Source organism: Chelonus insularis, unplaced genomic scaffold, assembly GCF_013357705.1.
Source record: "Chelonus insularis isolate UGA/USDA-ARS -01 unplaced genomic scaffold, ASM1335770v1 contig_116_pilon, whole genome shotgun sequence".
In the NCBI taxonomy this organism is placed as follows: Eukaryota; Metazoa; Arthropoda; class Insecta; order Hymenoptera; family Braconidae; genus Chelonus; species Chelonus insularis.
Genome location: NW_023276357.1, coordinates 1,562,498 through 1,585,688, shown reverse-complemented (window position 1 = coordinate 1,585,688; position 23,191 = coordinate 1,562,498). Strand labels below are relative to the sequence as shown.

The window sequence follows — 23,191 nt, the reverse complement described above, 5'->3', positions numbered from 1 at the left end:
ATAATCAAATGTTTTTCATTGAGACAGTAACTAAAATTAAAGATAGCCTAGTAAAAAGAGGGTTTTCTAGTTTTCAGGATGTTTATAAAAGCTATGGTGTGTGTCAGTTTCCCTTCCTTTTGGAACAGTTTTAATTCTAAGTGGGAGAGATTGCTGTTATAAAGATTGATCTCCAGTGTCCAGTAAAGTCGGTGAATGTGCCTACGTGATTTACTCTCAGTTTTGTTGGAGCTTTATCACTGATCATACAGAATCTTTCCGGTCTTTTTCAAGTAACATGTTCAGTGATCAATGGATTTTTCATATTTTTATTATTTCCTGCATTATCACACAAATTGCTACTTCTGACAGTGATAATGGTAAGTTAATTTTTCTTATTTATTCCTTTTTTCAAATTTTTAATTGTTATTTAAATTATTGGCAATTGTTTTTTTCAGAGCATTTCACTTATTCTTCACTCTTTATTTTCTGATATAAAATTGTTTATTACCTAAAAGTAATTACAATCACCTTTGATAAATTATCATTTCCTAATTAGAAGACTTTTAAATTAATAATGAGGGTGTTTAATATATTTATGAGTGTTGTATATCAGCATGATATGTTTTGATCAATTTTAATAGGATGAATAGATACATTTTCATTAGCTTTATTCATTTAATATAATAGTAATTTTATTTTTAAAAAAAAAGAAACAAGAGAAATCGTTTAAAATACTTAGTTTCTGTAAAATAAATGATCTAGAATATTTTTTGTTTTCGTTTGGCATCCAATGAACCATAAATTAGAAATTATTCATTCAATTGTAAAATTTCCACAATTTTTTTTCATCATTCATTGACATTTTACTGGACTAAAAAGTGATTAGATCATCAGCTATATGTGTTAGCAATGCGGATTAGTTAAGTGACAATAAAAAATGATCAAAGAAAAATTTAATCTGGTTTGCAGAATATTGGAGCTAAGTAATCAGTCATAGCTTTTCAATCATTGATAGAACAACAACTAAAGATTGTTTTATTTAATCATTTAGGGTGAAATGTAATAATTTTTATCATAAACAAAATGTTATATCTTATTTCTCTTTACGTAGGTCTGAATGAGTTCTGGTATATACGTGACAGAGTGGTGTTAAAGCGCGCTAAAGAATACTGAAATATCATATTGAAAGAGGGAAATGAACACTCGCTGAACGTCCTACGGTTGTAAGCGTCATTCTCACCGCTACAAACCTCCTCATATCAGCATATTTATGACAATTTTATTATGGATATTTTTAAAATAACTTAAAATGACCAAATATGCTTGAAAAAATTAATTTTGGAGAAGTATTAATTCAAGTTACATAAAATACTCCAAAAGTATGACAATTATTACTGACTTATTTTAATTAATAATAACAACAACAACAACTAATAATTATATATAACACAATTAAAATTGTTTATACAGTAAAACATTTAAAAATATAATGAAAAATGTTGGTCAATAATTTTAAAGCCGATTGAGTTTCTTAAAAACGATGAAATACTTTGTAACTATTGAAGGAAATAGATTTTTGAGTGGGAATCAACGATGAAAACCCACGAGTATTTTTAGTAGTTTTGATTACAGCCAGGATACACGATATTAAAGATCATTAAATTAATCGTCATATTATTAGAATAAAAATAAATACTTATCAAATTTTGAATTAATAAAATTCAAAGTTTGAACTTCAAATACTCCTGATGTGTATTAAAATAATCATGAATAGGTGCGATATTATCAATGAAATGTATCATATTAATCTATTGATACCCACAATAAACCACGACAATTTGTTCATGACAATGTAATGATAGTTCGAAATGAACTGATTTTATTATAATGTAAGTGCATATGGAACTGAGGATGTTCAAGTAACAATGCCACACTTGAAATGGAAACTAAATATAACAAAGAGTGAATTGATAATAAATTATTTAACTTTTTATTATTTAGAAGCTTAGGATTAATGGAAATATATGAAGAAAAAATAATACAAATAAATAAACGCTTGTAAGAATTATAACTTTTTAGATAAATAATTGCTCAAAGTTACTCATCAGTCACAAACCTAACTGTAATACAATTTAATTAGTTTCCGTAAAAATCATAATTCGTGAAAACTCGTACTACTTTTCATAATACAAACTAACAATTAACAAACTCACTAAGTAAGAACTGTTTTTCTCTATACAATTTAAAAAAAAAAAAAAAAAGCGCAACTATGTTGAAAAAAAACATTGATTTTAATCAGAAGTCTTTTAAAAAATCAATTGAAATTAAAAAAATATATTCAATAATTATCAGAAAATGATTTAATTGATTCAATTAAAGAGTGATTTATTACCTGTTATAAATTAAATTATTCTACCTCAGAAAAATCTTTTCCTGAATACAATTACTGAACTGTAATAAATAAATTAGTGCATGAAATTACAATTATATGTATTAATTAACATATAATGATTATTTTGAATAATTAATTATTAGATTAGAATATTAATACTTTCCTCATACTGAAATTATTTCATTTCTAAATGTCATGAATGTTTTTTTATCATCATCAATTGCTTCCAAGTATTTTTATTTATAAATCAATTAATTTTTTTGTTTGTTTCAGATGTGATTGTAATAAATGTAGCTTCAAATAGAACCGATGGATACGAAAGGTATTTGCGATCCACTAGAGTATATGGCTTTGAGGACAAAGTGATAACCCTAGGTCTAGATAAACCATGGAAAGGAGGAAATATGAACAGTGTTGGTGGGGGATATAAAATTAATCTCCTGAAAAAAGAATTAAAGAAGTACAAGAATGATCAAGAAAAGCTTATTATATTCACTGACAGGTAAGTCATGGTCTAGATCATTCATAGTGATGATTGTTTGATCACTCATCATTGCATTAGAATATTAAACATGTTATTAAATAAGTATTAAATCACTGTTATATATTTTTATTACAGTTATGACGTAATTTTTTCATCGGACCTGGACACCATCATCAAAAAGTTTAAAATCTTCGACGCTCGAATATTATTTGCAGCAGAAAAGAGCTGCTGGCCAGACAAGGAACTCAAATCCAAATATCCAAGTGTTTACAATGGAGATCCTTATCTTAATTCCGGTGGTTTTATTGGATATGCTTCGGATTTATATGAAATTCTAAATACTCAAGAAATTGGAAATACTGATGATGATCAACTTTTTTATACTCATATTTATTTGAATCTTGAATTGAGAAATAAACACAAAATCAAATTAGATCATAAATCGGAAATATTTCAAAATCTACATGAATCTACGGGCAAGTAGTATTGTTATTTGACATTTTGTTATTATTTAAAAAAATTTCATTGCGATTGCTAATCGATCGAGAATTTTTCCTGGCTTTTTAATCAATTTCAATAAATTATTCTTCTTCTTCAAAGCTAATATCTAATAAAATGTATTTTCATTGCAGGAGATATTGAATTAAGATTCAAAGAGAATGAAGCTTACATTCAGAACATAGCACACAATACTGTACCTTCTATAATCCATGGAAATGGTCTGAGTAAAACTATTTTCAATTCTTTGGGAAATTACCTGGCCAAAGCATGGAGTCCAGAAGAAGGATGTATGAATTGTTGGGATAAAACAATCGAGCTTCTAGATGAAGAAGTTGAAACATACCCACCCATTGTTATTGCTGTATTCATTGATCGTCCTACGCCATTCTTGGAAGAATTTCTTGACAAAGTTCAGAAACAAACGTATCCAAAGTCCAAATTATTTCTATTCGTTTATAATAATGAAGTCTATCATGATGGTCTCGTAAGGAGTTGGATTGATAAGTACGGTGATAAATACAAAAGCTTGAAAGTCATTCATCCAGATGATCAAATTGATGTATCGACAGCAAGAAATTTAGCTCTGTATGTATTTTTTTTTATTATATTTAATAATTATTTAAAATAAGTTTCCTAATTATTTTAAAATAAAATAGTTTAACAAAAATTTTTATTAATTTGTGTTTCACCGACTAATGCATTCTATCAACTGAGTTACAGACTGCTTTGTGCAGTAACTTTATCATTGGATAAATGATTATGAACATTATTTATCGTCTAGTCTAGTAAATTTGATGATTATTTAAATAGTTTCTTGATTTAACATCATAAAGATTATTTTTGTCTATCATTTAATAAACAATATTTATATTTTATTTAATTACAGATATAATATCCGTAAAAAATTCCAAGTTCATGCAAATAAATTTTTAATATTTATAATTAGATTTTTTTTTATTATTATGTAAACTAAACTAACTGAATGAATTTTGTATTTTATTTTAGAAACTACTGTCTACTAAAAGAATGTTCTGGGTACTTTTCCATTGATTCAGTGGCTCATTTGGACAACGAATATACTCTAAAACTCTTAGTTGAACAACAAAGAGGAATCGTAGCACCATTATTGGTTAGACCTGGTAAAACTTGGAGTAACTTCTGGGGTGCGGTTGCTGATAATGGTTACTATGCTCGTAGTTCTGATTACATGGAAATTATTGAAAACAAACGCCGGTAAGTAAATCAAATAAATTATCATTTACAATATTTAAAATTTTTATTTTGTATAATTTCAAAGTTTTATAAATTTAGTTAATATTTTTTTCTGAATCAGCTACCAAATTGACATAATATCATTTAAATAATTAATTTATTTTCAATAGATAAATATTAAAGAAATATTCCTCAAAAAATAATTGAAAAAGGTATTTAGATCATTTGAAAAATATTAATCGAATGCAATAGAAAAATCAGTTTTAAAGGATCTTCGATCAATAGCATACATATTGTCTGCAGTACACTCATATACTCCAGCATCCATTTGAGTGGCTGGGTCAATTTCTAATTTAGATTTTACGGTATCATTTCTTACTTGCCATTCATGGACCTGTTGGGAAATTAGATAATTTCAAAATTGATATTTTTATTCCTTCAGTTAAAAATTATTTATTCAAATAATAATTTATCTTGAAGGCTTAGATTTCATATAAATTATTTAATTAAAAAATTTCATACACTTACATGAAGATACAGATGTGTATAGATTTCAGCACCATCCTTAAACCACGTTATGTGTGGACGTGGTGAGCCCCTAGCAACGCAAAGAAATGCAATTTTATGTCCTAGTACATACTCCAAATCGAAATGAGAAGCCAATAAAATTTTAGCACCCTAAATCACAGATAGTAAATAATCTTCTTTTAATTAATAATTCGTATTAGTTTTTCAACATCTTTAAAAATAAAATACTTCACATTATTATTGTTATAATATTGATCACTCTCTGGATCACGGTATTTTCCAGTAATAGGTAAACCAATTTGAACGCGAGATTTACTTTTGACTCGTGTTTTTCCTCTTCGTCCATAAATTTCTGGACACATTATCAATATCACCACTAAGACTATGATTCCAATATGACGTTGCATCGTTGCAATATTAATCAATAGTTGATATTAAATATTGACAAAAAAAATATTGATGAAAGAAAGCAAAATAAAACCAATAGAATAACTAAATAGTGATCCGCAGTTTTGACCAGTATAGTGAGAAGCGCAATGTGCACTCGTAACCGGCAATATTGTGGATGAAGATGATACAGAATGTCGATGTAACTGACAGTGATTGTTCATTACTCCCCTAGTTGTCCACTCCTATCTATTACAGACTTATAGCTCATAACAATAGTAATCTACCTACATAGAGTGAGATACATTTGTGTGGCTAAAGTCATTTTAGTAATCTTCCGCGTCTCTTTGCTGCTTCTACCTCCCTCATTCTGTCACATTAATACCACATTTATTAACAATCACTTTAAATATTTATTTTTCATATAAAACTCTAATATAAAATTATCATGGAATATTTTTTATTCTATCTTAATTATGTCATTTAAATTTTATTTAAATTATTTATGTTTTTTTTTTTTATAAAATTATAAATTGAAAAGGGTTACATTAATTAAAACATGTCAAATTCTATCTACATATGAAGTATAAATAGCTTCTGAAGATTTACATCAAGAAAATCAAACCAAATCATCAAGAATAATATTAACAATTATAAACTGTTGAAATCAGGATCATGTATGGAATATTCATTTATTGTTTATTATTCCAAAGATATTGTTTTAAATAATTATTCTATTATCAGAGATGATATGATTCGATGAATAGAAAGTGCAAAATGGACTCCAATGATATCAAACAAAATTTAAGAATAAAAACTAGCAAAAAAAGAATTGGGATGTTTGTTAAAAAATGATTTATAAGATTATGATTTACATTACATGGAGATATAATACACATTAGGATGGGTTGTCATAATTATTGAGCTATCCAATGATCCAAGAGGGGGATCTAAAGATGCTCAAGTGCAAAATTGCAGATTTTTAAATATTCATAAAACGACAATGAGTCCGAGGCTTATTGTTAAATTACCGTAAATCATTGTAATAAATAGAGCGAGGGTCACAATCAATTGAATTATTGTTAACTGTATAAAATATAATATTACTAAGATGCCAACATCGAAAAAGCATTTTTAAAAAATTACATTAATCAACATAGGTACATATGAGTGTATTAACAGTTGGAACTTAATTATTAATATATCATGTCAATATGAGATCATAACATAGTCTGTCCTGAAGCCTCGACGATCTACAGCATATTGATTGTCAGCTTGACATTCATAAAAACCTGCATCTTTTTGCGTTGCAGGATCTATCTCCATTTTTGATTTTATTGTGTCATTTCCAACTGGCCATTCATGCACCTGGAAATGTTTAAAGATTAGCACAATAATTAGTGATGGATACATGATCTTTCTAATTATTTATTGATGACAATTATTAAGATTTATTATTAATTATTGCAATGCAATGAAAACTCCATACAATTAATTAATGCTTAATTTTATTCAATTCGATAAAGCTTTATCAGTTTATTGAATACAAAAAGCTTCCAGTGCTACCCCACTTTCATCAAAATACATTAAACACCAAGATGTGTGCAAGCCTAGCTAAACAGTAAGTAATGGCAGGTATAAAGTAATCATTAAAGTTTTTTAATGATTGAAAAAAGAATTCAATCTCTAAGATTAATTCATCAAAGACTTAAACATGCTCTGATATTGAGGATTAAGAAAATGAAATTAAATCTTCAGGTATTTTGTAATAATTAGAGTCTAATCTACTAAATATAAGTTTGTATCAAATAGGAATATCATAAAGTTTTCAATAAGACTGGAACTTAATTATCTTGAGATAAAAAAGTAATGAGATACCTCCAAGAATAATTCTATTTTTTATTATTATTTTTTTCAATCTTTTTTGTGGAAAGGATTTGATTTAAAAATAATTGAAGAATTTATTTTAAAAAAAAAGTTATCAATAAAGTAAGAGCAGTCTATTGATTTGTAATAATGCTGGAATTGATAGCAACATTGGCTATTAATGATCGATAGAATATTTATGAGATTAAGACATTTTTTAGAGTTAAATTAAATAAATTAAAAAATAAAATAGCACTAAATGTTTATCAATGATGCACCTTAGCTAACTTACTTGAAAAAATCGGTGATCATACAATTCAATTTCGTCTTTAAACCAAGTTATTTCTGGTCTAGGGTATCCACGTGCCATACAAAAAAATGTTATTTTCCTTCCCAACATGTAGTCCAATTCAAAATGAGATGCTTTCACTATTTTTGCTCCCTAAAAAAAATTCATAATGATTATATTCTATCATCCGCAGTAAAATAAATCAATCTTTGGAATAATTAACATCAACACATCATATCTATCAACATGCTATTCGAACTACCCAAGTAAAAATAATTTAAATTAATAAAATAGATAAAAATCATTGTTAATTTTATTTCATTATTTTAATTTGCTTAATTTACTTCAATTAATCACCAAATTAATTAGAAAAGCTCTGATTAGATAAATCTTGAATTATCTCAGAAACTTACATCCTTATTCTCGTAGTATCCTGCACTAGTAGGATTTCGATTTGGAATAAGAATAGGCATTCTTGAACCATAAAGACGACCCCTTCCTCTACCTCGAGCACCTCTACTTCCAGCTTTCGCACCTTCCACCGTGGTATGAAGCATCAGCAATAGAAAGATTGCCCCAAGCTGCCAGTACTTCATTGGACCTGTTGATGTGATAAAACAAAAGGTGTACCAAGTGACCAAGAGATACCAGATAAAATAATTAGCAAAGGAAATACGATTGTGAACAATTAGATGCTCACTTACTCGGTCAAGAAATAGCGCGAATTGATCAAATCACTTGACTAATAATAATAGAGTTGCTTTTGTATGAATAAAATGATATGAAACTGATTCACGGCTATTGTCTTCAAGCCCAAAACATGAATGGACCCATACACGATAGAAACGCCGGCTGCAGTGTCAGAGTTATGAATCTCAATTGGATAATTATGCGTAACCAATTGCTAGTTGGGTCCGACCAATCACGACACCACAGTATTTTTCTACCTAAACATTCTTCTAACTTAGGCTTATTAACCTTCGAAATTATTAATCTTCACAGCTTCATAATCAACTTGTTCATGCTACAAATGATATCATAAATGCACTTGCGACCTGCACTAACGTTGCAGCTATTATTAAATTCAATCATTATTATCATTTCGACCTTTTTTTTATCTTCTTCATAGTTCATGGTAGAAATTTCTAAACATTTACAAACAATTATAGAAAGCTGCTGATAGTTTTTTTTTCAACAATTCAAACTCTTTGATGAGCTTCAGGATTGTTTTAATTCTGACTATTTGGTAGAGATTATGTGGAAAAGGTTGGAGAGTAGAATTTTCTAGAGAATTTCTGAATTTATTGTTTTGAAGAGCAATGAATGCTATTGAATATTCTGGTAAAATTATTATTCAAGATAGAATTCATTTTTACATTTTAATACTACTAATGGAATTTTATTTTTCATAGCAAAGTTTGATTTAATTATAAAAACCAATATTATTTCGTTTATTATGTAAATAAATTTCATAAAAGATTTCCTTTTTTTGTTTTAGAGGACTATGGAATGTTCCATACATCAATAATTGTTACCTGATCAATGTAACCATCATCGACAACCCAGCAACTCGACCACTTTATAACTATGAGGACTTGGATCCAGATATGGCATTTGCTGTGACCAATCGATATCGACAAATTTTCATGTACGTTAGTAATCGATTAGAATTCGGACACTTGGTGAATCCTGAATACTTCAATACTCAATATACAAATCCTGATGTTTATGAAATCTTCAATAATAAATATGATTGGGAAAAACGTTACATTCATGAAAATTATTCAAGTAATTTTGACCTGGAAGCTCCACCACATCAGGTAAATTTTCAGCATGATTAATAAGCAATGTAATAAATGATTGAATATAAAATTATTGCTGATTATGTTTTCAGCCCTGTCCAGATGTTTATTGGTTTCCAATTGTCACTGACAGGTTCACGAAAGAATTCGTTGAAATTATGGAAGCATACGGACAATGGTCAGATGGATCAAATAAAGTAAAAATTAATAAATTATTTATTATTAATAATATTTCAACTTGTTCGTTGGTACCATCAACAAAATCAGTCATTGACAATTGTTGTAATGCAACAATCAATTGATAATTCTAAAGAACCATGAGTAAAAATGGCTATTAAATTCTCTTGAGATTAATTTCCTAAAAAATGACTCATTGTTCAGATTCAATTGAAATAAATTAATTTAATTTTTGAATGTTTTTATCTCGATTATGAAAGCTGCTAAATGAGTATCAGAATACCAACGAACGAATTAATCTTAATTAACAAAGAAGTAATTTTATTATTTATCAGATCAAATCAAATCATCAGTCTAGTTTAGTAGAATAATCTGATATTCCGTTTAAATTTATTCAAAATTTTATATCAAAACTATTGCTAATTCCTAGATAAAATTTATAAACAACATCATAAATTTTTAATTATATTATGAAAATTGTTAAATGAATTTCACAGGATCCTAGATTACAAGGTGGTTATGAGAATGTACCAACACGTGATATTCATATGAATCAAGTTGACTATGAGCCTCACTGGCTGTATTTCTTAAAGGAGTATGTCAGGCCATTACAAGAGCTCGTGTTCATTGGCTACTATCACGATGTAAGATTTTATGAATAAAAATGTATTATTCTGCATAATATTTCTAGGATCCAAGGATTGAAGGCGGGTACGAAGCAGTTCCGACTCGGGATATTCATATGACCCAAGTTGATCTGCATGAAGCATGGTTAGAGTTTTTGCGGATATATGTAAGCCCATTGCAACAACTTGTCTATCTTGGATATGAAGACTACGTAAGACTTGAAATTTTTCAATTCACCACCAACACAATTGGTTGCACATGGGTGTTGGACATATCTTATCACGCAAAATTTCTTTTAGCTTATTTATTTCGACTTTTACAAATTATTCGTCAGAAATTGAGCACATTTATTGATAAATTTATGCTCATAATTAATAAAATTATCAATAAAACTAACCGGGGAAGATGAAAATTTATAAATCCTTGGAGACGGAAACTTTTTGGATATTTCAATAAGATAAAATGGCTTTCTGTGGTTTAGTATTGAGTTTTATAATGACAGAACTTTGATTGATAAATGATCATGATAGAATAATGACAAAAGGACTACTTATAGTATGGATCCAAAGCCATTGGAAATTTCTAAAAGTCATTTTATCTTAGTTTGTACATAAAAGATTATAAGAATATTTAAATGATTGATTTTAAAACTATCATAATAGAACCATAATTAAAAAAAGAAAATTTTTCACAGCCTCCAAGATCTTTGATGAATTTCGTAGTGAGATACAGGCCAGATGAACAACCGTCTCTTCGCCCTCACCATGACAGTTCAACTTACACAATAAACATAGCATTAAATCAAGTTGGTGTCGATTATGAAGGAGGCGGATGTCGTTTTCTTCGATACAATTGCTCAGTCACCGACACAAAACGAGGCTGGATGTTAATGCATCCGGGTAGACTAACGCATTATCATGAAGGGTTATTAGTAACTAAAGGAACGAGATACATCATGATTTCATTTGTGGATCCATAATAACTTAACTACCAAAGTGATGATAATTTATATACATTTATAAATTCACTTACATTATGTTATTCATGTTTTTTTTAAATCTATGACGTCCAAGCATCAATTTAAAATAACTCATTTTTCATTAGTTTAATTAATCCGTTATTTTTGTCCACGATTATGAAAGTGATATTTTTTTACTAAAGTATATATGATATGTAATGAAATGAATACAAGTTAATAACGCAGTTTGAATGTTTATGTATAAATTTTGACAAATATTATATGTAAATAAGATAAAAAAAAATAATAATAAAAATAATAGATGTAAAGGTTGGATAAAATTTTAACATTTTTTAGTATAAATACTTTTTTATATTTTCATAAATCTAGTATTATACAACTATGTATTAATATAATTTTTCTTCAAACAGACAAAACAAATGTGGCAGTTGACATATGAAAATATCGAAGATGTGTAGTTTCTAGATATTCCCCCGAATAAAATATATAAAATAAAATATTTTAATTTCGAATTTATAATCCTGTAGATAATAACTTTAAAACATTTATTATTCTCCAACATCATAGGAACATTCATGATTGAATTTCATGCTTTATCAAGCCTCAAATTTATTATAACACATTCAATTAAATATCTTCTTATATCTCTAGATATATTTTTATATATATCATCTGCTATTATTTACATGGTAAAAATTTATATCGCTGAATTATCTTTCTTTGCAAATAAATAATTTTAAATTCATTATCATATTTATATTTAAATTCATGCAATAAATAAATTAGTTAACATATGTATACAACATATGTTTGATCGACAAACAAGCACTGAAAAGCAGCAAAGTAATTTATTAAACCTTGCTTAAATTGATGTCAAATTGGTTAGCGGAAAATTTTAAATTGTATTTATATTATCACGAATTATTAATTCATTATTTACATTTTGTTTACATTTTCGTTATTGTAATTAAAAAATAAGATATATTTAATAACCAGCTCGCTTCAATTCATTCAATTGATGAGCTAGTTTTTCTTCTTTTGTCCGTCTCGCTTGGCCTAGTTTTCGACACTCAATATAGGTACTTAAAAAACGTTCAACATCAATTTTTTGTTCTAAAAAACTTTCCGCTATTTTCTCACTTTGTTCATGGCTTTCATCAGCTGCTCGCTTGAGACATTCCTTTATATGATCAGGAGTGAAAACTTGTGACAATTTATTGTATTGCTGAATTAAATTATCGTAACGTGCTTTCAACTCCGATACAGTATTAATTTTCGATGCCACTTCATCTCGGAGTGCTTTTAATTCAGTCTCTTTGGATAAATTATCAGCTACAAATAATAATAAATTATTTTAGATACTATAAAATTCAATAAATTATTTTTAAATTAGGTTTGGTAGTTTAAAAAAATACTTACATGCTAATTTTTCAACATCATCTATCGTTTCATCGATCAACGAGTTAATGTTTTTTATTTTTTCGGAATGTTCATAAAGAAAATCATCAAGACTTTCTTGGTCATTTCTAAGTTCAATAAGTTCCTCATTACTTAAATTATTCAATTCCGGAAATTCAAAACTATTCACAGGATGCATTGACGAGTTAGATGCAGATGGACCATAGTTTGAATTTCCATAATGCGAATTAATGTAAGCGGGCGTTGGACGATCACTAGAGTATTGAACGGGACTCACACTTCCAGTTGATTGACCAGGACTATTACTATATGTTGGACGGTGTGAAGTTGATGCAAATGACGTTGTTTCTTCATTTGATGCACTTGAGTTCACATAATTATATTTATAAATATTCGAACTAGGTGGAAACGTTGGATATTGAGAATTATAATAAGAGTTATATAACATTGATTGTAATTCAGGCAATTGTTGTAATCCATAGGTTGACGCATTATCTTGCAATTCTGGAAAATTAACAAATTGTTTTAGAAAAATTTTTATTTGAATTTTTCATCTAAAAAATTATATTCATACATGACTCTAAGTTACAATACCTAGAGATTTTAAATTTGAAGCTAATGAAATTTCATCAATCACTTGAGGTGGGTTTTTACTAAATTCCCGAATTATCGCTTGTACCACACGTCCGAGATCGCTATGCATTGTGAACTGTAAAATAAATAATTTAAAGAATTAAATCAATGAAAATAATATTGAACTAGGTTGTTGAATATTTTAAAATTATATTTAGTTTAAGAATGAAACTGTAAAGTTGTTTGTAATTAATAAATAAAGTACTCCAACAAGATTGAAATAAGGAAATTATTAATTTAAAAAGTATCGATTGACTTTTTGACCAAAGAGAAATTAATCATGAGATGTGTTTACGTTAAGTAATCCTGGGGCACGAGTAATTTCACTATGTTCATTACACCATGAGTGTGACACAGGGGGAGATACCCTCAGGATAGGTTTTTCCAAAGGAAAATCAGGAGTTAGTGACACCATAATAGCCATCCTTTTATCGCCAGCATCAAATTGTACTTGATATTCAGCATCTTCTCTCAACTCCACTACACTAAAATTTACAAAATTATTAATTACAACAATATGAATTGACATTGCAACATGATTATGTAGAAATATCATTTAAAAAGACGTTAACTGATTTTTCAAGTTGTTGGCAAAAAAATCTTAAAAGATCTTTGGAATACTTAGTTAAAATTGAATGATTTATGAGGTTAATTAAAGGTTAATATAACTTACTTGTCGTTAAAAATTTTAAGTGTATCAATTTGACGTTTTCTTTTAACAGCAGTATTCTCATGTTCTCCACGGAATATTCGCGATATCATTTAAATGCCTTGATTTCAAATAATACATCCGTTGATTTATTAATAGTTCTTTCAATTGTGTACAAAAGATTTAAATGAAAACGTGACTTGTACATACAAATATATTTAAACTGAAATCCAAATGCATAAATAATTCAGATTGAAATAATCTGATTATAAGTCTTATCTTAAACAACGTAGAAGAGTTAGATCATTTATCCTCCAGCCAATTAAGTATAATAACCCTGAAGAGCTTGGATTCTTTCCTCTGATTATAATTGTTTAGTGAAATGATTGAATGTTTTTTGAGTATTGTATTATTGAATAACTAGTCAGTCGACTATAAATATTAATGTTATTTTACTGGTATCATGAAAAACCTAATGTGTTTTTTAAATTTTGTAGACTGAATTTAATCATACAACAACAAACTTAATGATGATTTTATTATATGAGTAAATTTTATCTTAATAAGTTTGACAGTTTCATTTGCAATAGATTTGTTTCACGCTGGATAGAAAGTTTACACCAATGATTTCACTATTTCTTAGATTTTTTCTTCACTTACGTAATAATAAATATTTTAATTATTATTCGATGATATAAAATTTTTGAATAAATAAAAAAGAATTTTAATTGATTTTTTATTGTATAATATTAATGTTAACTAAAATCTTCTGACCACAATAGTTTATTTTTTCTGAAAAACACTATGGCCATCTTGTAACCATAGCTAATACTAAAGTAAAAACTACATAGATAGAAAACTCCTTGAAAAGCCAAATATTATGCTTCATAATTTCTCCGCTAAGAGTGAAACTGAAAAATACTTTTTACGCCATCTGAAGATTTTTTTCAAAATGATATATATTTAAATCACACGTTTTGGATAAATACACAAAAATAAACATTAATTTTTTAACATTTCATTATACACATCTTTTTTAAAGTTATATTCTGGACTTTAACCGATTTGAGTGCATGCTTTATTCCAACAAACCTGCAAATATACATATAGATTAGATTGAACTCAATTTAATAATTAGAGTTTTTTTGTATTTATACTTGAAGCATAAATTATTTTGTTAAAAATTATTAATACTTTATTAATGTCACAGGGTGTTCCATCCAAAACCAACGTTACATTCAATATAACTCTTTTACCAAGTTCACATTGAAATCCTTTTGCACAAATATCACTGCCAGTTATTTTCTATAAAAAAGCACATGATTTAATTGAGGAGTCAAAAGAACAAAAATTAAACTCGGTTCGTGGGTGATCAAAAATCAATAATTACCATATCATTATGATATTTATAAGAATAATCATAACACCAACATTGATCATTTTTGCTGACTAGAATAGATGGACTAGAGCTGCTTACTCGTGGTTTGTTTATAAACACACAATAGTCTTCTGTCCTATAGGTAAGAAATGTTTTCAAATGTAACTTCTATGCTAATATTACTAATATTATTTTCATAACCGATAAAATTATTAAACATGTACAAAAGAAAAATGTACCAGTCGTAATAATCAGCACATTTTGAATCAAAGTCTCTGATAATAGTTGATTGACTACTTTTAGTGCTGTTGTATTTTTTAATGTAATTGGCACTCCCAATCCTGAAACAACAAAATGGTTTTATAATTTCTGAAATTATTATTGATGTAATAATCGTGAAATGTGTATTTTACAGCAATTCTTACAAGTGGAAGAGATGGTGTGCAACATTTGCCACTGATGGATAGTTCAAGGAACTGTTAGATATAATCAATGGATAAGATCGAAAAGATTCTGATTTTCTGGTTTGATAGATTCCAAATGTTGGATAGCTCAACAATCCTAAAGTAATTGGAAGGTATTATATAAAACACACAACGAAACAATTGGTAATTCTATTTTCCTAGTACATTCCAATCAATCTTAAAGAAAACTTTATTTACCTTCTGTTACTTTATTGGTTTCAGTGTCATATAAAGAAAAACTGTAACATAATCAGTTTGATGTATAAAGTTTGATTAGTTTCATCTTATTATTAAAATACAAAATAATACTAACTCAGTTAAATGGAGAATATAATCAAATAAATCTCGATTGGATAAATCACGAGGTAGATTTGGTAAGGCCTCATAAAAAGCATCAACTACTTGAGGAATTTTGTATTGATGGATATCATCACTGAGAGCACTGTTCAAGAAAAAAAATCTTCCATCTTCGTACCTCTGTAAGTAATAATTGCATATTGCAATAAATATAGAATATGATATTTTTTAGTAATATGACAATACGAAAAAGATTACTTGGTTGAATATTATTCCGGCAATATTTATCCTAAAATTAGTTTCTGAGAATAACATATTGATCACATTGAGGAAAGATAAAACTTGCATAACATAAAGCTTTTGTCGATTACTTTCTCTTTTCATTTCACCAGGAAATTGTCTGGAAAATTATATTAATTTTAATTATGTGTTATCATAATACGTAATCAATAAATGTTTATAAATGTATGGTAGATACTCATTGACCAATATTCCATCAATAAAAACCAGCGTTTCCAAGTAAAATTCTGGATTTTCATACGAGTTTCCTATGTTTGTTTCTATGCATTGAATTTTTAAAAAATACATTAGATTAACAAATAATATATCAAAAGAGATTGATAGATAAATTTTTATTTTAATCGTGAGCTGAAGAAATAAATTTTAAAAATTGATTACTCAATGCTTCTGATATACTCCTAGTTCTTCTCTTAATTTTTTTAGGAATAACATCTGTAGAATCTACGCTAATATTAGCAACTCCTTTATATTCAGCGTATGGTTTATATTTAAGAACGTACTTTTCGCCAATTATTCCATTCTAAAATAATAAAGATCAATTATTATTTTCGCTTTTTATTTAACAATACTGCTTATTAAAAGGTCTAGGGAAAATCACTATTTTTATAAAATGTTCAATATCAATAATTGTAAATAATTTACTTACTACCAAGCAATTACCACCAAAAATTGACTGATTATAGAATACAACTGCAGAATGAGTAGGTTTATCATAATAAAATGTTGTTAGATTTTTAAAAGAAGATATCTGAAATGTGCATTATTATAAATTATTATCGATACATCAGTTCAATTTTCATATCTATTAATTTAATTAATAAGATATTTATATGTTACCTGACCAAGATTGCTGAAATTATTGGCAGCATTTTTATTATACGCATATACAAATGCATTCCAATTAACCAGATAATCAGGTTCCATCTTTGAAAGCTCAAACGTTTCTGTATGATTACCATGAATTATCTGAATTCTTAAGATGTTTGGTGGAAAAACGTCTCGCTTATTACGATCTTTTAATATAAAATATGTATTAAGACAATTTTTTATGTACTGATAAAGTTACTATTCTTTATTTAAACAATATTATTTACCTAAAATTCCATTTTTATTGTTATGATAATGATCATCATGGCTATTGATGGCTCTTATTGAAAATAATATAGTAAATAAAAAAATAAAACTATTTATATAAACTCTTAAAAATTGGGCCATTATGTGGAGCAATGTTTTTTAACCATCAAATACTTTTTGCATTCTGAAATTACATTATTTATATATCCTTTGTAGATGATAATTCTATTTATGTTAACTTTGAAAAAATATTTGCAGAAAAATATTGAATCGTATCAAATTATCTCTGAAGAAAATAATAGATGAATTCTTCGAACATAGACAAGTTCTTTCTATACATCTCTATTTAATAATAGATGCTTTTATCTTATCACAATGCATATTGTCTTTTGATTTTTCCATTTTTTTGCAGAATTGAAACATTATTTTATTTTTTTCAATTATTCAAAAACTTGTTTGATTGTAATACAAATTATCATGCAGGTAAAATTCTTTGTTTAGTATTCCTGTACGATGGAAACTTTGCTCAAAATCAAATGTTATTTTTTTAAAGCATAAAACATGATTAATCAATAAAAATATTGAAATTTTTTTATGATCATTGACGAACATCATTAAATAAATCCACAGTCTTACAAAAAAATATTTATTTATTTAATATTAACATTCTACAATTTATAATGTTAATTTTTTAATATAAAGTTTTGCTTTCTTTAAATAGTAACGACGATGATTCATACCAGAGAAGGACTTATGATTATGTTAATCCTTTTTTTCAATTACAATTAATAATCTCACTTACATCACTTACAAACACACAAAAAACAAAGTGACTGTGGTTTTAAAAGACGAACAATATTATGAATAAATAATAAAAACTATTACTTTTTATCTTTATAACATATTTAAAATATCTTTTTGTGATAATCGGTAATATAAACATTAATTATTATTTATGATATAAAATAAAACTTTTTAAATCAATAATAATCATAAAAAAAATCTAATGACTATTTTTACTCTTTACAAGAGCTCTTTTTAATTTCTATTTTTTTTCTTTATCACCTCAGCTTTTCTAATTATCATAGTAATTATTATAAAAAAAATCCGTTCATTATTTATGCCTTATTCATTATTATCACTTACTAAAATTTCATAATTCAGAAAATCAGCATTCTGCTCATTTATACTTAGTCCATATGTAATTAATTCAAGAACATATCCTTTGAATATTTCAAAAATTTTTATATAAGAATCAATCTTATCTTGATAATTATTTGTACTTCCATTCATATTGTCCTTATTAGAATAATTAAAATTTTCTTCGTAATTATTTTGAATTTGATTAATTCCATTTAAAACATAATGAAAAACAGTTCTACTGTTACAGTCAGAAATATTAATATCAGCTCCACATTTCAAGAGACTTTCAACTGTTTGTACATTTCCTTTTTTTGCTGCAAAATGAAGAGCTGTTCTTCCACATGCATCTTTGCTATTAACATCTATGCCAATATTGATTAAAATTTCAACTAAATCTAATTTTCCATGTTCAATAACGAGATGAAGTAACGTTATTCCTTCGTCATAAGTTATATCAATGTTTGCATTATTAGCTAAAAGTAGTTTTGCGCTATCAAAGTTTTTCCAACAGTTTATAAAGTTAAAATCATTAGCAGGAATTTGACATCTTGTAACATACTTAACGATAGAATCAAAGTCCACACCTTTAAAAGATACAGTCGAAGAATTTTTGTCTTGCATACAGGCATAGAACAATGGTGTCTTTCCTTTTACGTCTATAGCATCAATCTCTGCATTATGTTGTAGTAAAAGTTTTATAATATCCAACACAGTTGACGGATGATCTTGGCACACAATATGAAGAGGCGTCTGTCCATTTTTGTCTCTGATATTTGAGTCAGCATCATTCTCTAAAAGAATTCTGATTACTTGGACGTCAAAATTATTTGTCGCTATATGGAGTGGAGTTTGACCATCTTTATTTTGAGAGTTAGGATTTGCATCGTGCACTAGAGAATATTGAATTATAAATTTACGACCCCGTTCACATGCAATATGAAGAACAGTCGTACCGTCTTGGTCAGGGATGTTAACATTAGCATTATATTTTAAAAGAACTCGAGTGATTTTATGAAAATGATAATGAACAGCTTCAATAAGTGGTGTTCTTCCTTTTGAACATTGAGCATCAACTTTGGCTCCTTTTGCTAAAAGCAACTCGCATATTTCATGTCTTAAACTTTTCTGATTATGAGATTCTTTCATTTTAGCGCAAACATGCAGAAGAGTTTCTTTCTCATCATTAATAGCGTTGACATTACCTCCGTGGTCTAAAAGTAACTGCAAAATTGCCTTTTGATTTTTTTTAATTGCAATACTGGCCATAGAAAAAAAATCTGAATCATTATTTACAGTTGCTCCGTTATTTAGAAGGAGTTGTACGAGTTCTATGTTCACACATTTCACGGTAATATACAAAGCTGTTTTCCCAATTAATGTGTCTGTTGTTGGAATTATCTGAGATATTTTCGAAGAGGATATTCCATTGATGACTCTTGAATTGACATCTACTTTATGTTGTATAAATAATTTCACCATTTCAAAATATCCATGCAAACAAGCAACATGTAGCAGAGTACATCCCACTGATTCATGTTTCATATTAACATCCAATCCAAGATTTAAAAGCCCTTCAATTATCTTTGTATGTCCATATAAAACAGTTAAATAGACGAATTTTTTATCATTCATCCAATCAGGATTGACAATGAAACCATGCTGTAATAATAAATCGATACAGGCTTTCGATAGGATACTATTTTTTATAACAACATCTTGCAAAATAAATCTGTCACTGATTTTTTCGAATTTAATCAAAGGTAAAAAATATTTAACTATGTCTAAAAATCCTCGTTTAACCGCTACATCAAATGATTTTTTACGATCGATTAATAAATGCTTTTTTCGAGCCCAATCAACAAGATATTTCACCATTGTTAGATTACCTTGTCTTGTAGCAATATTTAACAGTACATTTAAATTCTGAGTCCCAGGATCAACTCCAAGATTCATAAATAACTCAAAGGCATTTATTTTATTCAACTGGACAGCAAGTTGAAGAGGAGTTTTTTGTTGATAATTCTTAGCATAAACATCAGCTTTTTTTTCTAGCAGCATTTTAATTACTTCTGTATCATCAAAATGAATAATAGCTAAATGAAGTGGGCTTTGCAATGATTTGAATTTAAGATTAACATTAATATCTTGTGATAAAATTTGCTTGATAGCTTCTTTATCCTTGTGTTGAATTGCTTCACAAAGCTTATAGAATTGTTCTGATTTTTTTATATTTGACATTATTAATGTATTTTTTTCAACTTGGAAATGTGATGTCCTTGACTTTTTTTTTTTAATTAGGTTATATCAGGGTTCTTAGAAATTTGATTTGTTGATAATCGAATATCGAAAAATCGATCAAGTTTTTTTCGATTAATAGCAATTGCTATGTTGTATAAAAATAGCTCCCTTTTTTTAAATTATATCTAAATAAAATGTTAATAGATATATATGATATTAATATTGTTTTATTAAATATTATCAAAGCCAATTACTAACACGGTGGAAAAATCGAATAACGCGGTTATAAGTCGATTATACCGCTCCACAAAGACAATTCAGGTACCAATACTTTGTACACCGTGAGATTATGTGATTTGCATGCATTTCTACATGTGTATATTTAAGATATAATTTTGATAGTGTGTATGTGTATACACATATGTAAAGGAATGTGTATGAGTTTATAGAGTGACAGAAAGAATTTTCTTGTAATATATATTTATTTAAAATTTCTTAGAAAACTACATATCACTAGGAAAAATGTCATTGAACTGAAAAATTAGTGATTAAAATATTGCTTGAGGCTTAAAATAAGTAATATCGAATAAATAGATAATTCTATCAGTTACATTTCATCACGACCTTTGTAATTTAAATTAAAGCTTCTATAAACTGTTATGACGATTCAACAATTGAGTCATGCTATTTTGTGACGTTTATTAATTTTTTTTTTGTTGTTCTATTTCGTTGATCAAATTTTAATTATCATCATTTCGTAAGTTTCTGTATAGGACATGCATTTAAAAAACTATTAATATTATTTCCAAGCTCGAGACTACATTCGATACCTTATTATTTTATAGGTAAATCATTGTGTCAATAATAATGGATCAAGACGTATTAACAACACTTAAGATTCTAATGATTGGCGAATCTAACGTGGGAAAGTCAAGGTATGTATTAATTAACTATTATTAATTTTTAATTATGTGAATCTTCTTGAAAAAAACTCTAATTATGGCTGATTCTAGCACCCTGTTGAGGTTTACGGAAGATGAGTTCAATGAAAATATGCAAAGCACCGTGGGAATGGATTATAAAACAAAACAAATAACAATTGATGGCAATACAGTTAAACTCGCCATTTGGGTGAGTTTTCTCATTGTGAATTACTTTTTTGCTTCATGGTTTTATAAAACTTTCACAGTAATTAATGAATCTCGTTTAGGATACTGCTGGTCAAGAGAGATTCAGAACATTAACTCCAAGTTATTATAGAGATGGTCAAGGTGCAATTTTAATGTATGATGTTACTGATAAAAACACGTTTATAAAGTTGGAAACGTGGCTAGATGAGTTAAATACGTACTGCAATAAATTAGATATAGTAAAGATGGTAGTTGGAAATAAGATAGATTTGCCCAATCGAGAAGTAACTACAGAAGAAGGATTAAGTTTTGCTAGGAGACATCAAACACTTTATATTGAGAGTAGTGCAAAAACAGCTGATGGTGTTAAATGTTGTTTTGAGGAACTCGTTCAAAAGGTATGTAAAACGTTAATGCTTACCCCCTATTAATAATTTTCCAGTTCTTAATTATTCATAGGATATTTTTTTATAGTTATAAAATCAAAATTGATGTTTTTTTGATAATTCATAGGAAATAATTGATAGTATAATTTCTTTGAAGAATATTTGAAATTTTTAACGAGTTTTTTACTGCTCAAAATAAACTTCTTTATTACTTCAAGGTCTGATAACTCAATTAATAAATAAATACTTTAATCAGATAATTCAAACACCGGGCCTATGGGAGCATAATCATTCCAGCCGAATGCCCAACATTGGTGGAAGTGGACCACGTCAACGGTTAGGCAAACGAGGAATGTTATTGACTGATGATTATCAACAACAAGACGCTTATTCTAGTTGTTACTGCAGCTTATTCTAACCAATAATATATAAAAAAATTTATATTTCTACACAAATTAAGTGAGTTATTATACAATTCAAACATGATAAAATGGTAATAATGTCATATTTAATATTTATTTGTAAATAAAAAGAGATCTTTCACATGATTATTTTTTTTTACCTGAATATAAATTTTAGTAGAATGGATATATAAATTCAAAATTATTACTCACTAATTTTATTTAATATTAATATAATTATTAATTCATATATTCAACGGTAACAGGATAGAAAAGATTAAATACTTTATTATAAAAATTGTTTCCACTTTACTTATTCTTCAGTTAATATTTTTTTTTTTCATCCTGTTGTGTAGTTTATTACATTATGTGTTCAAGTACATGGTGATTGTGCGTTTATAATATCTTAAGAATACTTTATTAAATCTATATCGCTATGTTTGCTTTTACCAC

General features: G+C 27.4%; 7 protein-coding genes across 9 annotated transcripts; 2 read left to right on the top strand and 5 right to left on the bottom strand.

Moving 5' to 3' along the window:
- The first annotated feature begins 5 nt into the window (after nucleotides 1-5).
- On the top strand, nucleotides 6-11,723 carry Plod (procollagen lysyl hydroxylase). Of its 2 annotated transcripts, none has more exons than XM_035077865.1 (9): nucleotides 6-359; nucleotides 2,648-2,876; nucleotides 2,994-3,334; nucleotides 3,491-3,944; nucleotides 4,365-4,592; nucleotides 9,140-9,461; nucleotides 9,536-9,640; nucleotides 10,312-10,458; nucleotides 10,942-11,723. In XM_035077865.1, exons 1-9 carry the CDS (start codon nucleotides 278-280, stop codon nucleotides 11,224-11,226), a joined length of 2,193 nt encoding a protein of 730 aa, XP_034933756.1. In that variant the 5' UTR covers nucleotides 6-277; the 3' UTR covers nucleotides 11,227-11,723. The 2 variants fall into 2 exon arrangements, with proteins under 2 accessions (XP_034933756.1, XP_034933747.1); XM_035077856.1 differs by lacking the exon at nucleotides 10,312-10,458 and adding an exon at nucleotides 10,118-10,264 and having other exon boundaries at nucleotides 12-359.
- On the bottom strand, nucleotides 4,701-5,681 carry nkt (noktochor). The gene is made up of 3 exons (XM_035077946.1): nucleotides 5,333-5,681; nucleotides 5,100-5,249; nucleotides 4,701-4,965 (listed from the first exon to the last, which is right to left on the bottom strand). Exons 1-3 carry the CDS (start codon nucleotides 5,504-5,506, stop codon nucleotides 4,807-4,809), a joined length of 483 nt encoding a protein of 160 aa, XP_034933837.1. The 5' UTR covers nucleotides 5,507-5,681; the 3' UTR covers nucleotides 4,701-4,806.
- LOC118063785 (immunoglobulin domain-containing protein oig-4-like) lies at nucleotides 6,275-8,480 on the bottom strand. The gene is made up of 4 exons (XM_035077940.1): nucleotides 8,346-8,480; nucleotides 8,055-8,242; nucleotides 7,645-7,794; nucleotides 6,275-6,854 (listed from the first exon to the last, which is right to left on the bottom strand). Exons 2-4 carry the CDS (start codon nucleotides 8,235-8,237, stop codon nucleotides 6,696-6,698), a joined length of 492 nt encoding a protein of 163 aa, XP_034933831.1. The 5' UTR covers nucleotides 8,238-8,242; nucleotides 8,346-8,480; the 3' UTR covers nucleotides 6,275-6,695.
- LOC118063759 (vacuolar protein sorting-associated protein 37A-like) lies at nucleotides 11,555-14,746 on the bottom strand. 2 transcript variants are annotated; one of them, XM_035077923.1, is made up of 6 exons: nucleotides 14,138-14,746; nucleotides 13,952-14,048; nucleotides 13,574-13,763; nucleotides 13,240-13,354; nucleotides 12,646-13,149; nucleotides 11,555-12,558 (listed from the first exon to the last, which is right to left on the bottom strand). In XM_035077923.1, exons 2-6 carry the CDS (start codon nucleotides 14,038-14,040, stop codon nucleotides 12,212-12,214), a joined length of 1,245 nt encoding a protein of 414 aa, XP_034933814.1. In that variant the 5' UTR covers nucleotides 14,041-14,048; nucleotides 14,138-14,746; the 3' UTR covers nucleotides 11,555-12,211. The 2 variants fall into 2 exon arrangements, with proteins under 2 accessions (XP_034933814.1, XP_034933807.1); XM_035077916.1 differs by having other exon boundaries at nucleotides 13,952-14,746.
- Nucleotides 14,747-14,868: 122 nt separating this feature from the next.
- LOC118063736 (uncharacterized) lies at nucleotides 14,869-17,604 on the bottom strand. Its single transcript, XM_035077878.1, has 13 exons — nucleotides 17,461-17,604; nucleotides 17,204-17,379; nucleotides 17,013-17,114; nucleotides 16,745-16,886; nucleotides 16,545-16,626; nucleotides 16,325-16,466; nucleotides 16,083-16,246; nucleotides 15,968-16,008; nucleotides 15,731-15,866; nucleotides 15,545-15,646; nucleotides 15,318-15,441; nucleotides 15,122-15,232; nucleotides 14,869-15,019 (listed from the first exon to the last, which is right to left on the bottom strand). Exons 1-13 carry the CDS (start codon nucleotides 17,579-17,581, stop codon nucleotides 14,984-14,986), a joined length of 1,479 nt encoding a protein of 492 aa, XP_034933769.1. The 5' UTR covers nucleotides 17,582-17,604; the 3' UTR covers nucleotides 14,869-14,983.
- A 961-nt stretch (nucleotides 17,605-18,565) lies between these two features.
- LOC118075141 (ankyrin-2-like) lies at nucleotides 18,566-20,821 on the bottom strand. The gene is made up of 3 exons (XM_035096822.1): nucleotides 19,613-20,821; nucleotides 18,823-19,333; nucleotides 18,566-18,663 (listed from the first exon to the last, which is right to left on the bottom strand). Exons 1-3 carry the CDS (start codon nucleotides 20,819-20,821, stop codon nucleotides 18,566-18,568), a joined length of 1,818 nt encoding a protein of 605 aa, XP_034952713.1.
- Nucleotides 20,822-21,242: 421 nt separating this feature from the next.
- LOC118075082 (ras-related protein Rab-18-B-like) lies at nucleotides 21,243-22,880 on the top strand. Its single transcript, XM_035096718.1, has 5 exons — nucleotides 21,243-21,578; nucleotides 21,667-21,756; nucleotides 21,835-21,952; nucleotides 22,032-22,349; nucleotides 22,594-22,880. The coding sequence occupies exons 2-5, from the start codon at nucleotides 21,689-21,691 to the stop codon at nucleotides 22,753-22,755; spliced, it is 666 nt and encodes a 221-aa protein (XP_034952609.1). The 5' UTR covers nucleotides 21,243-21,578; nucleotides 21,667-21,688; the 3' UTR covers nucleotides 22,756-22,880.
- The last annotated feature ends 311 nt before the right edge of the window (nucleotides 22,881-23,191 follow it).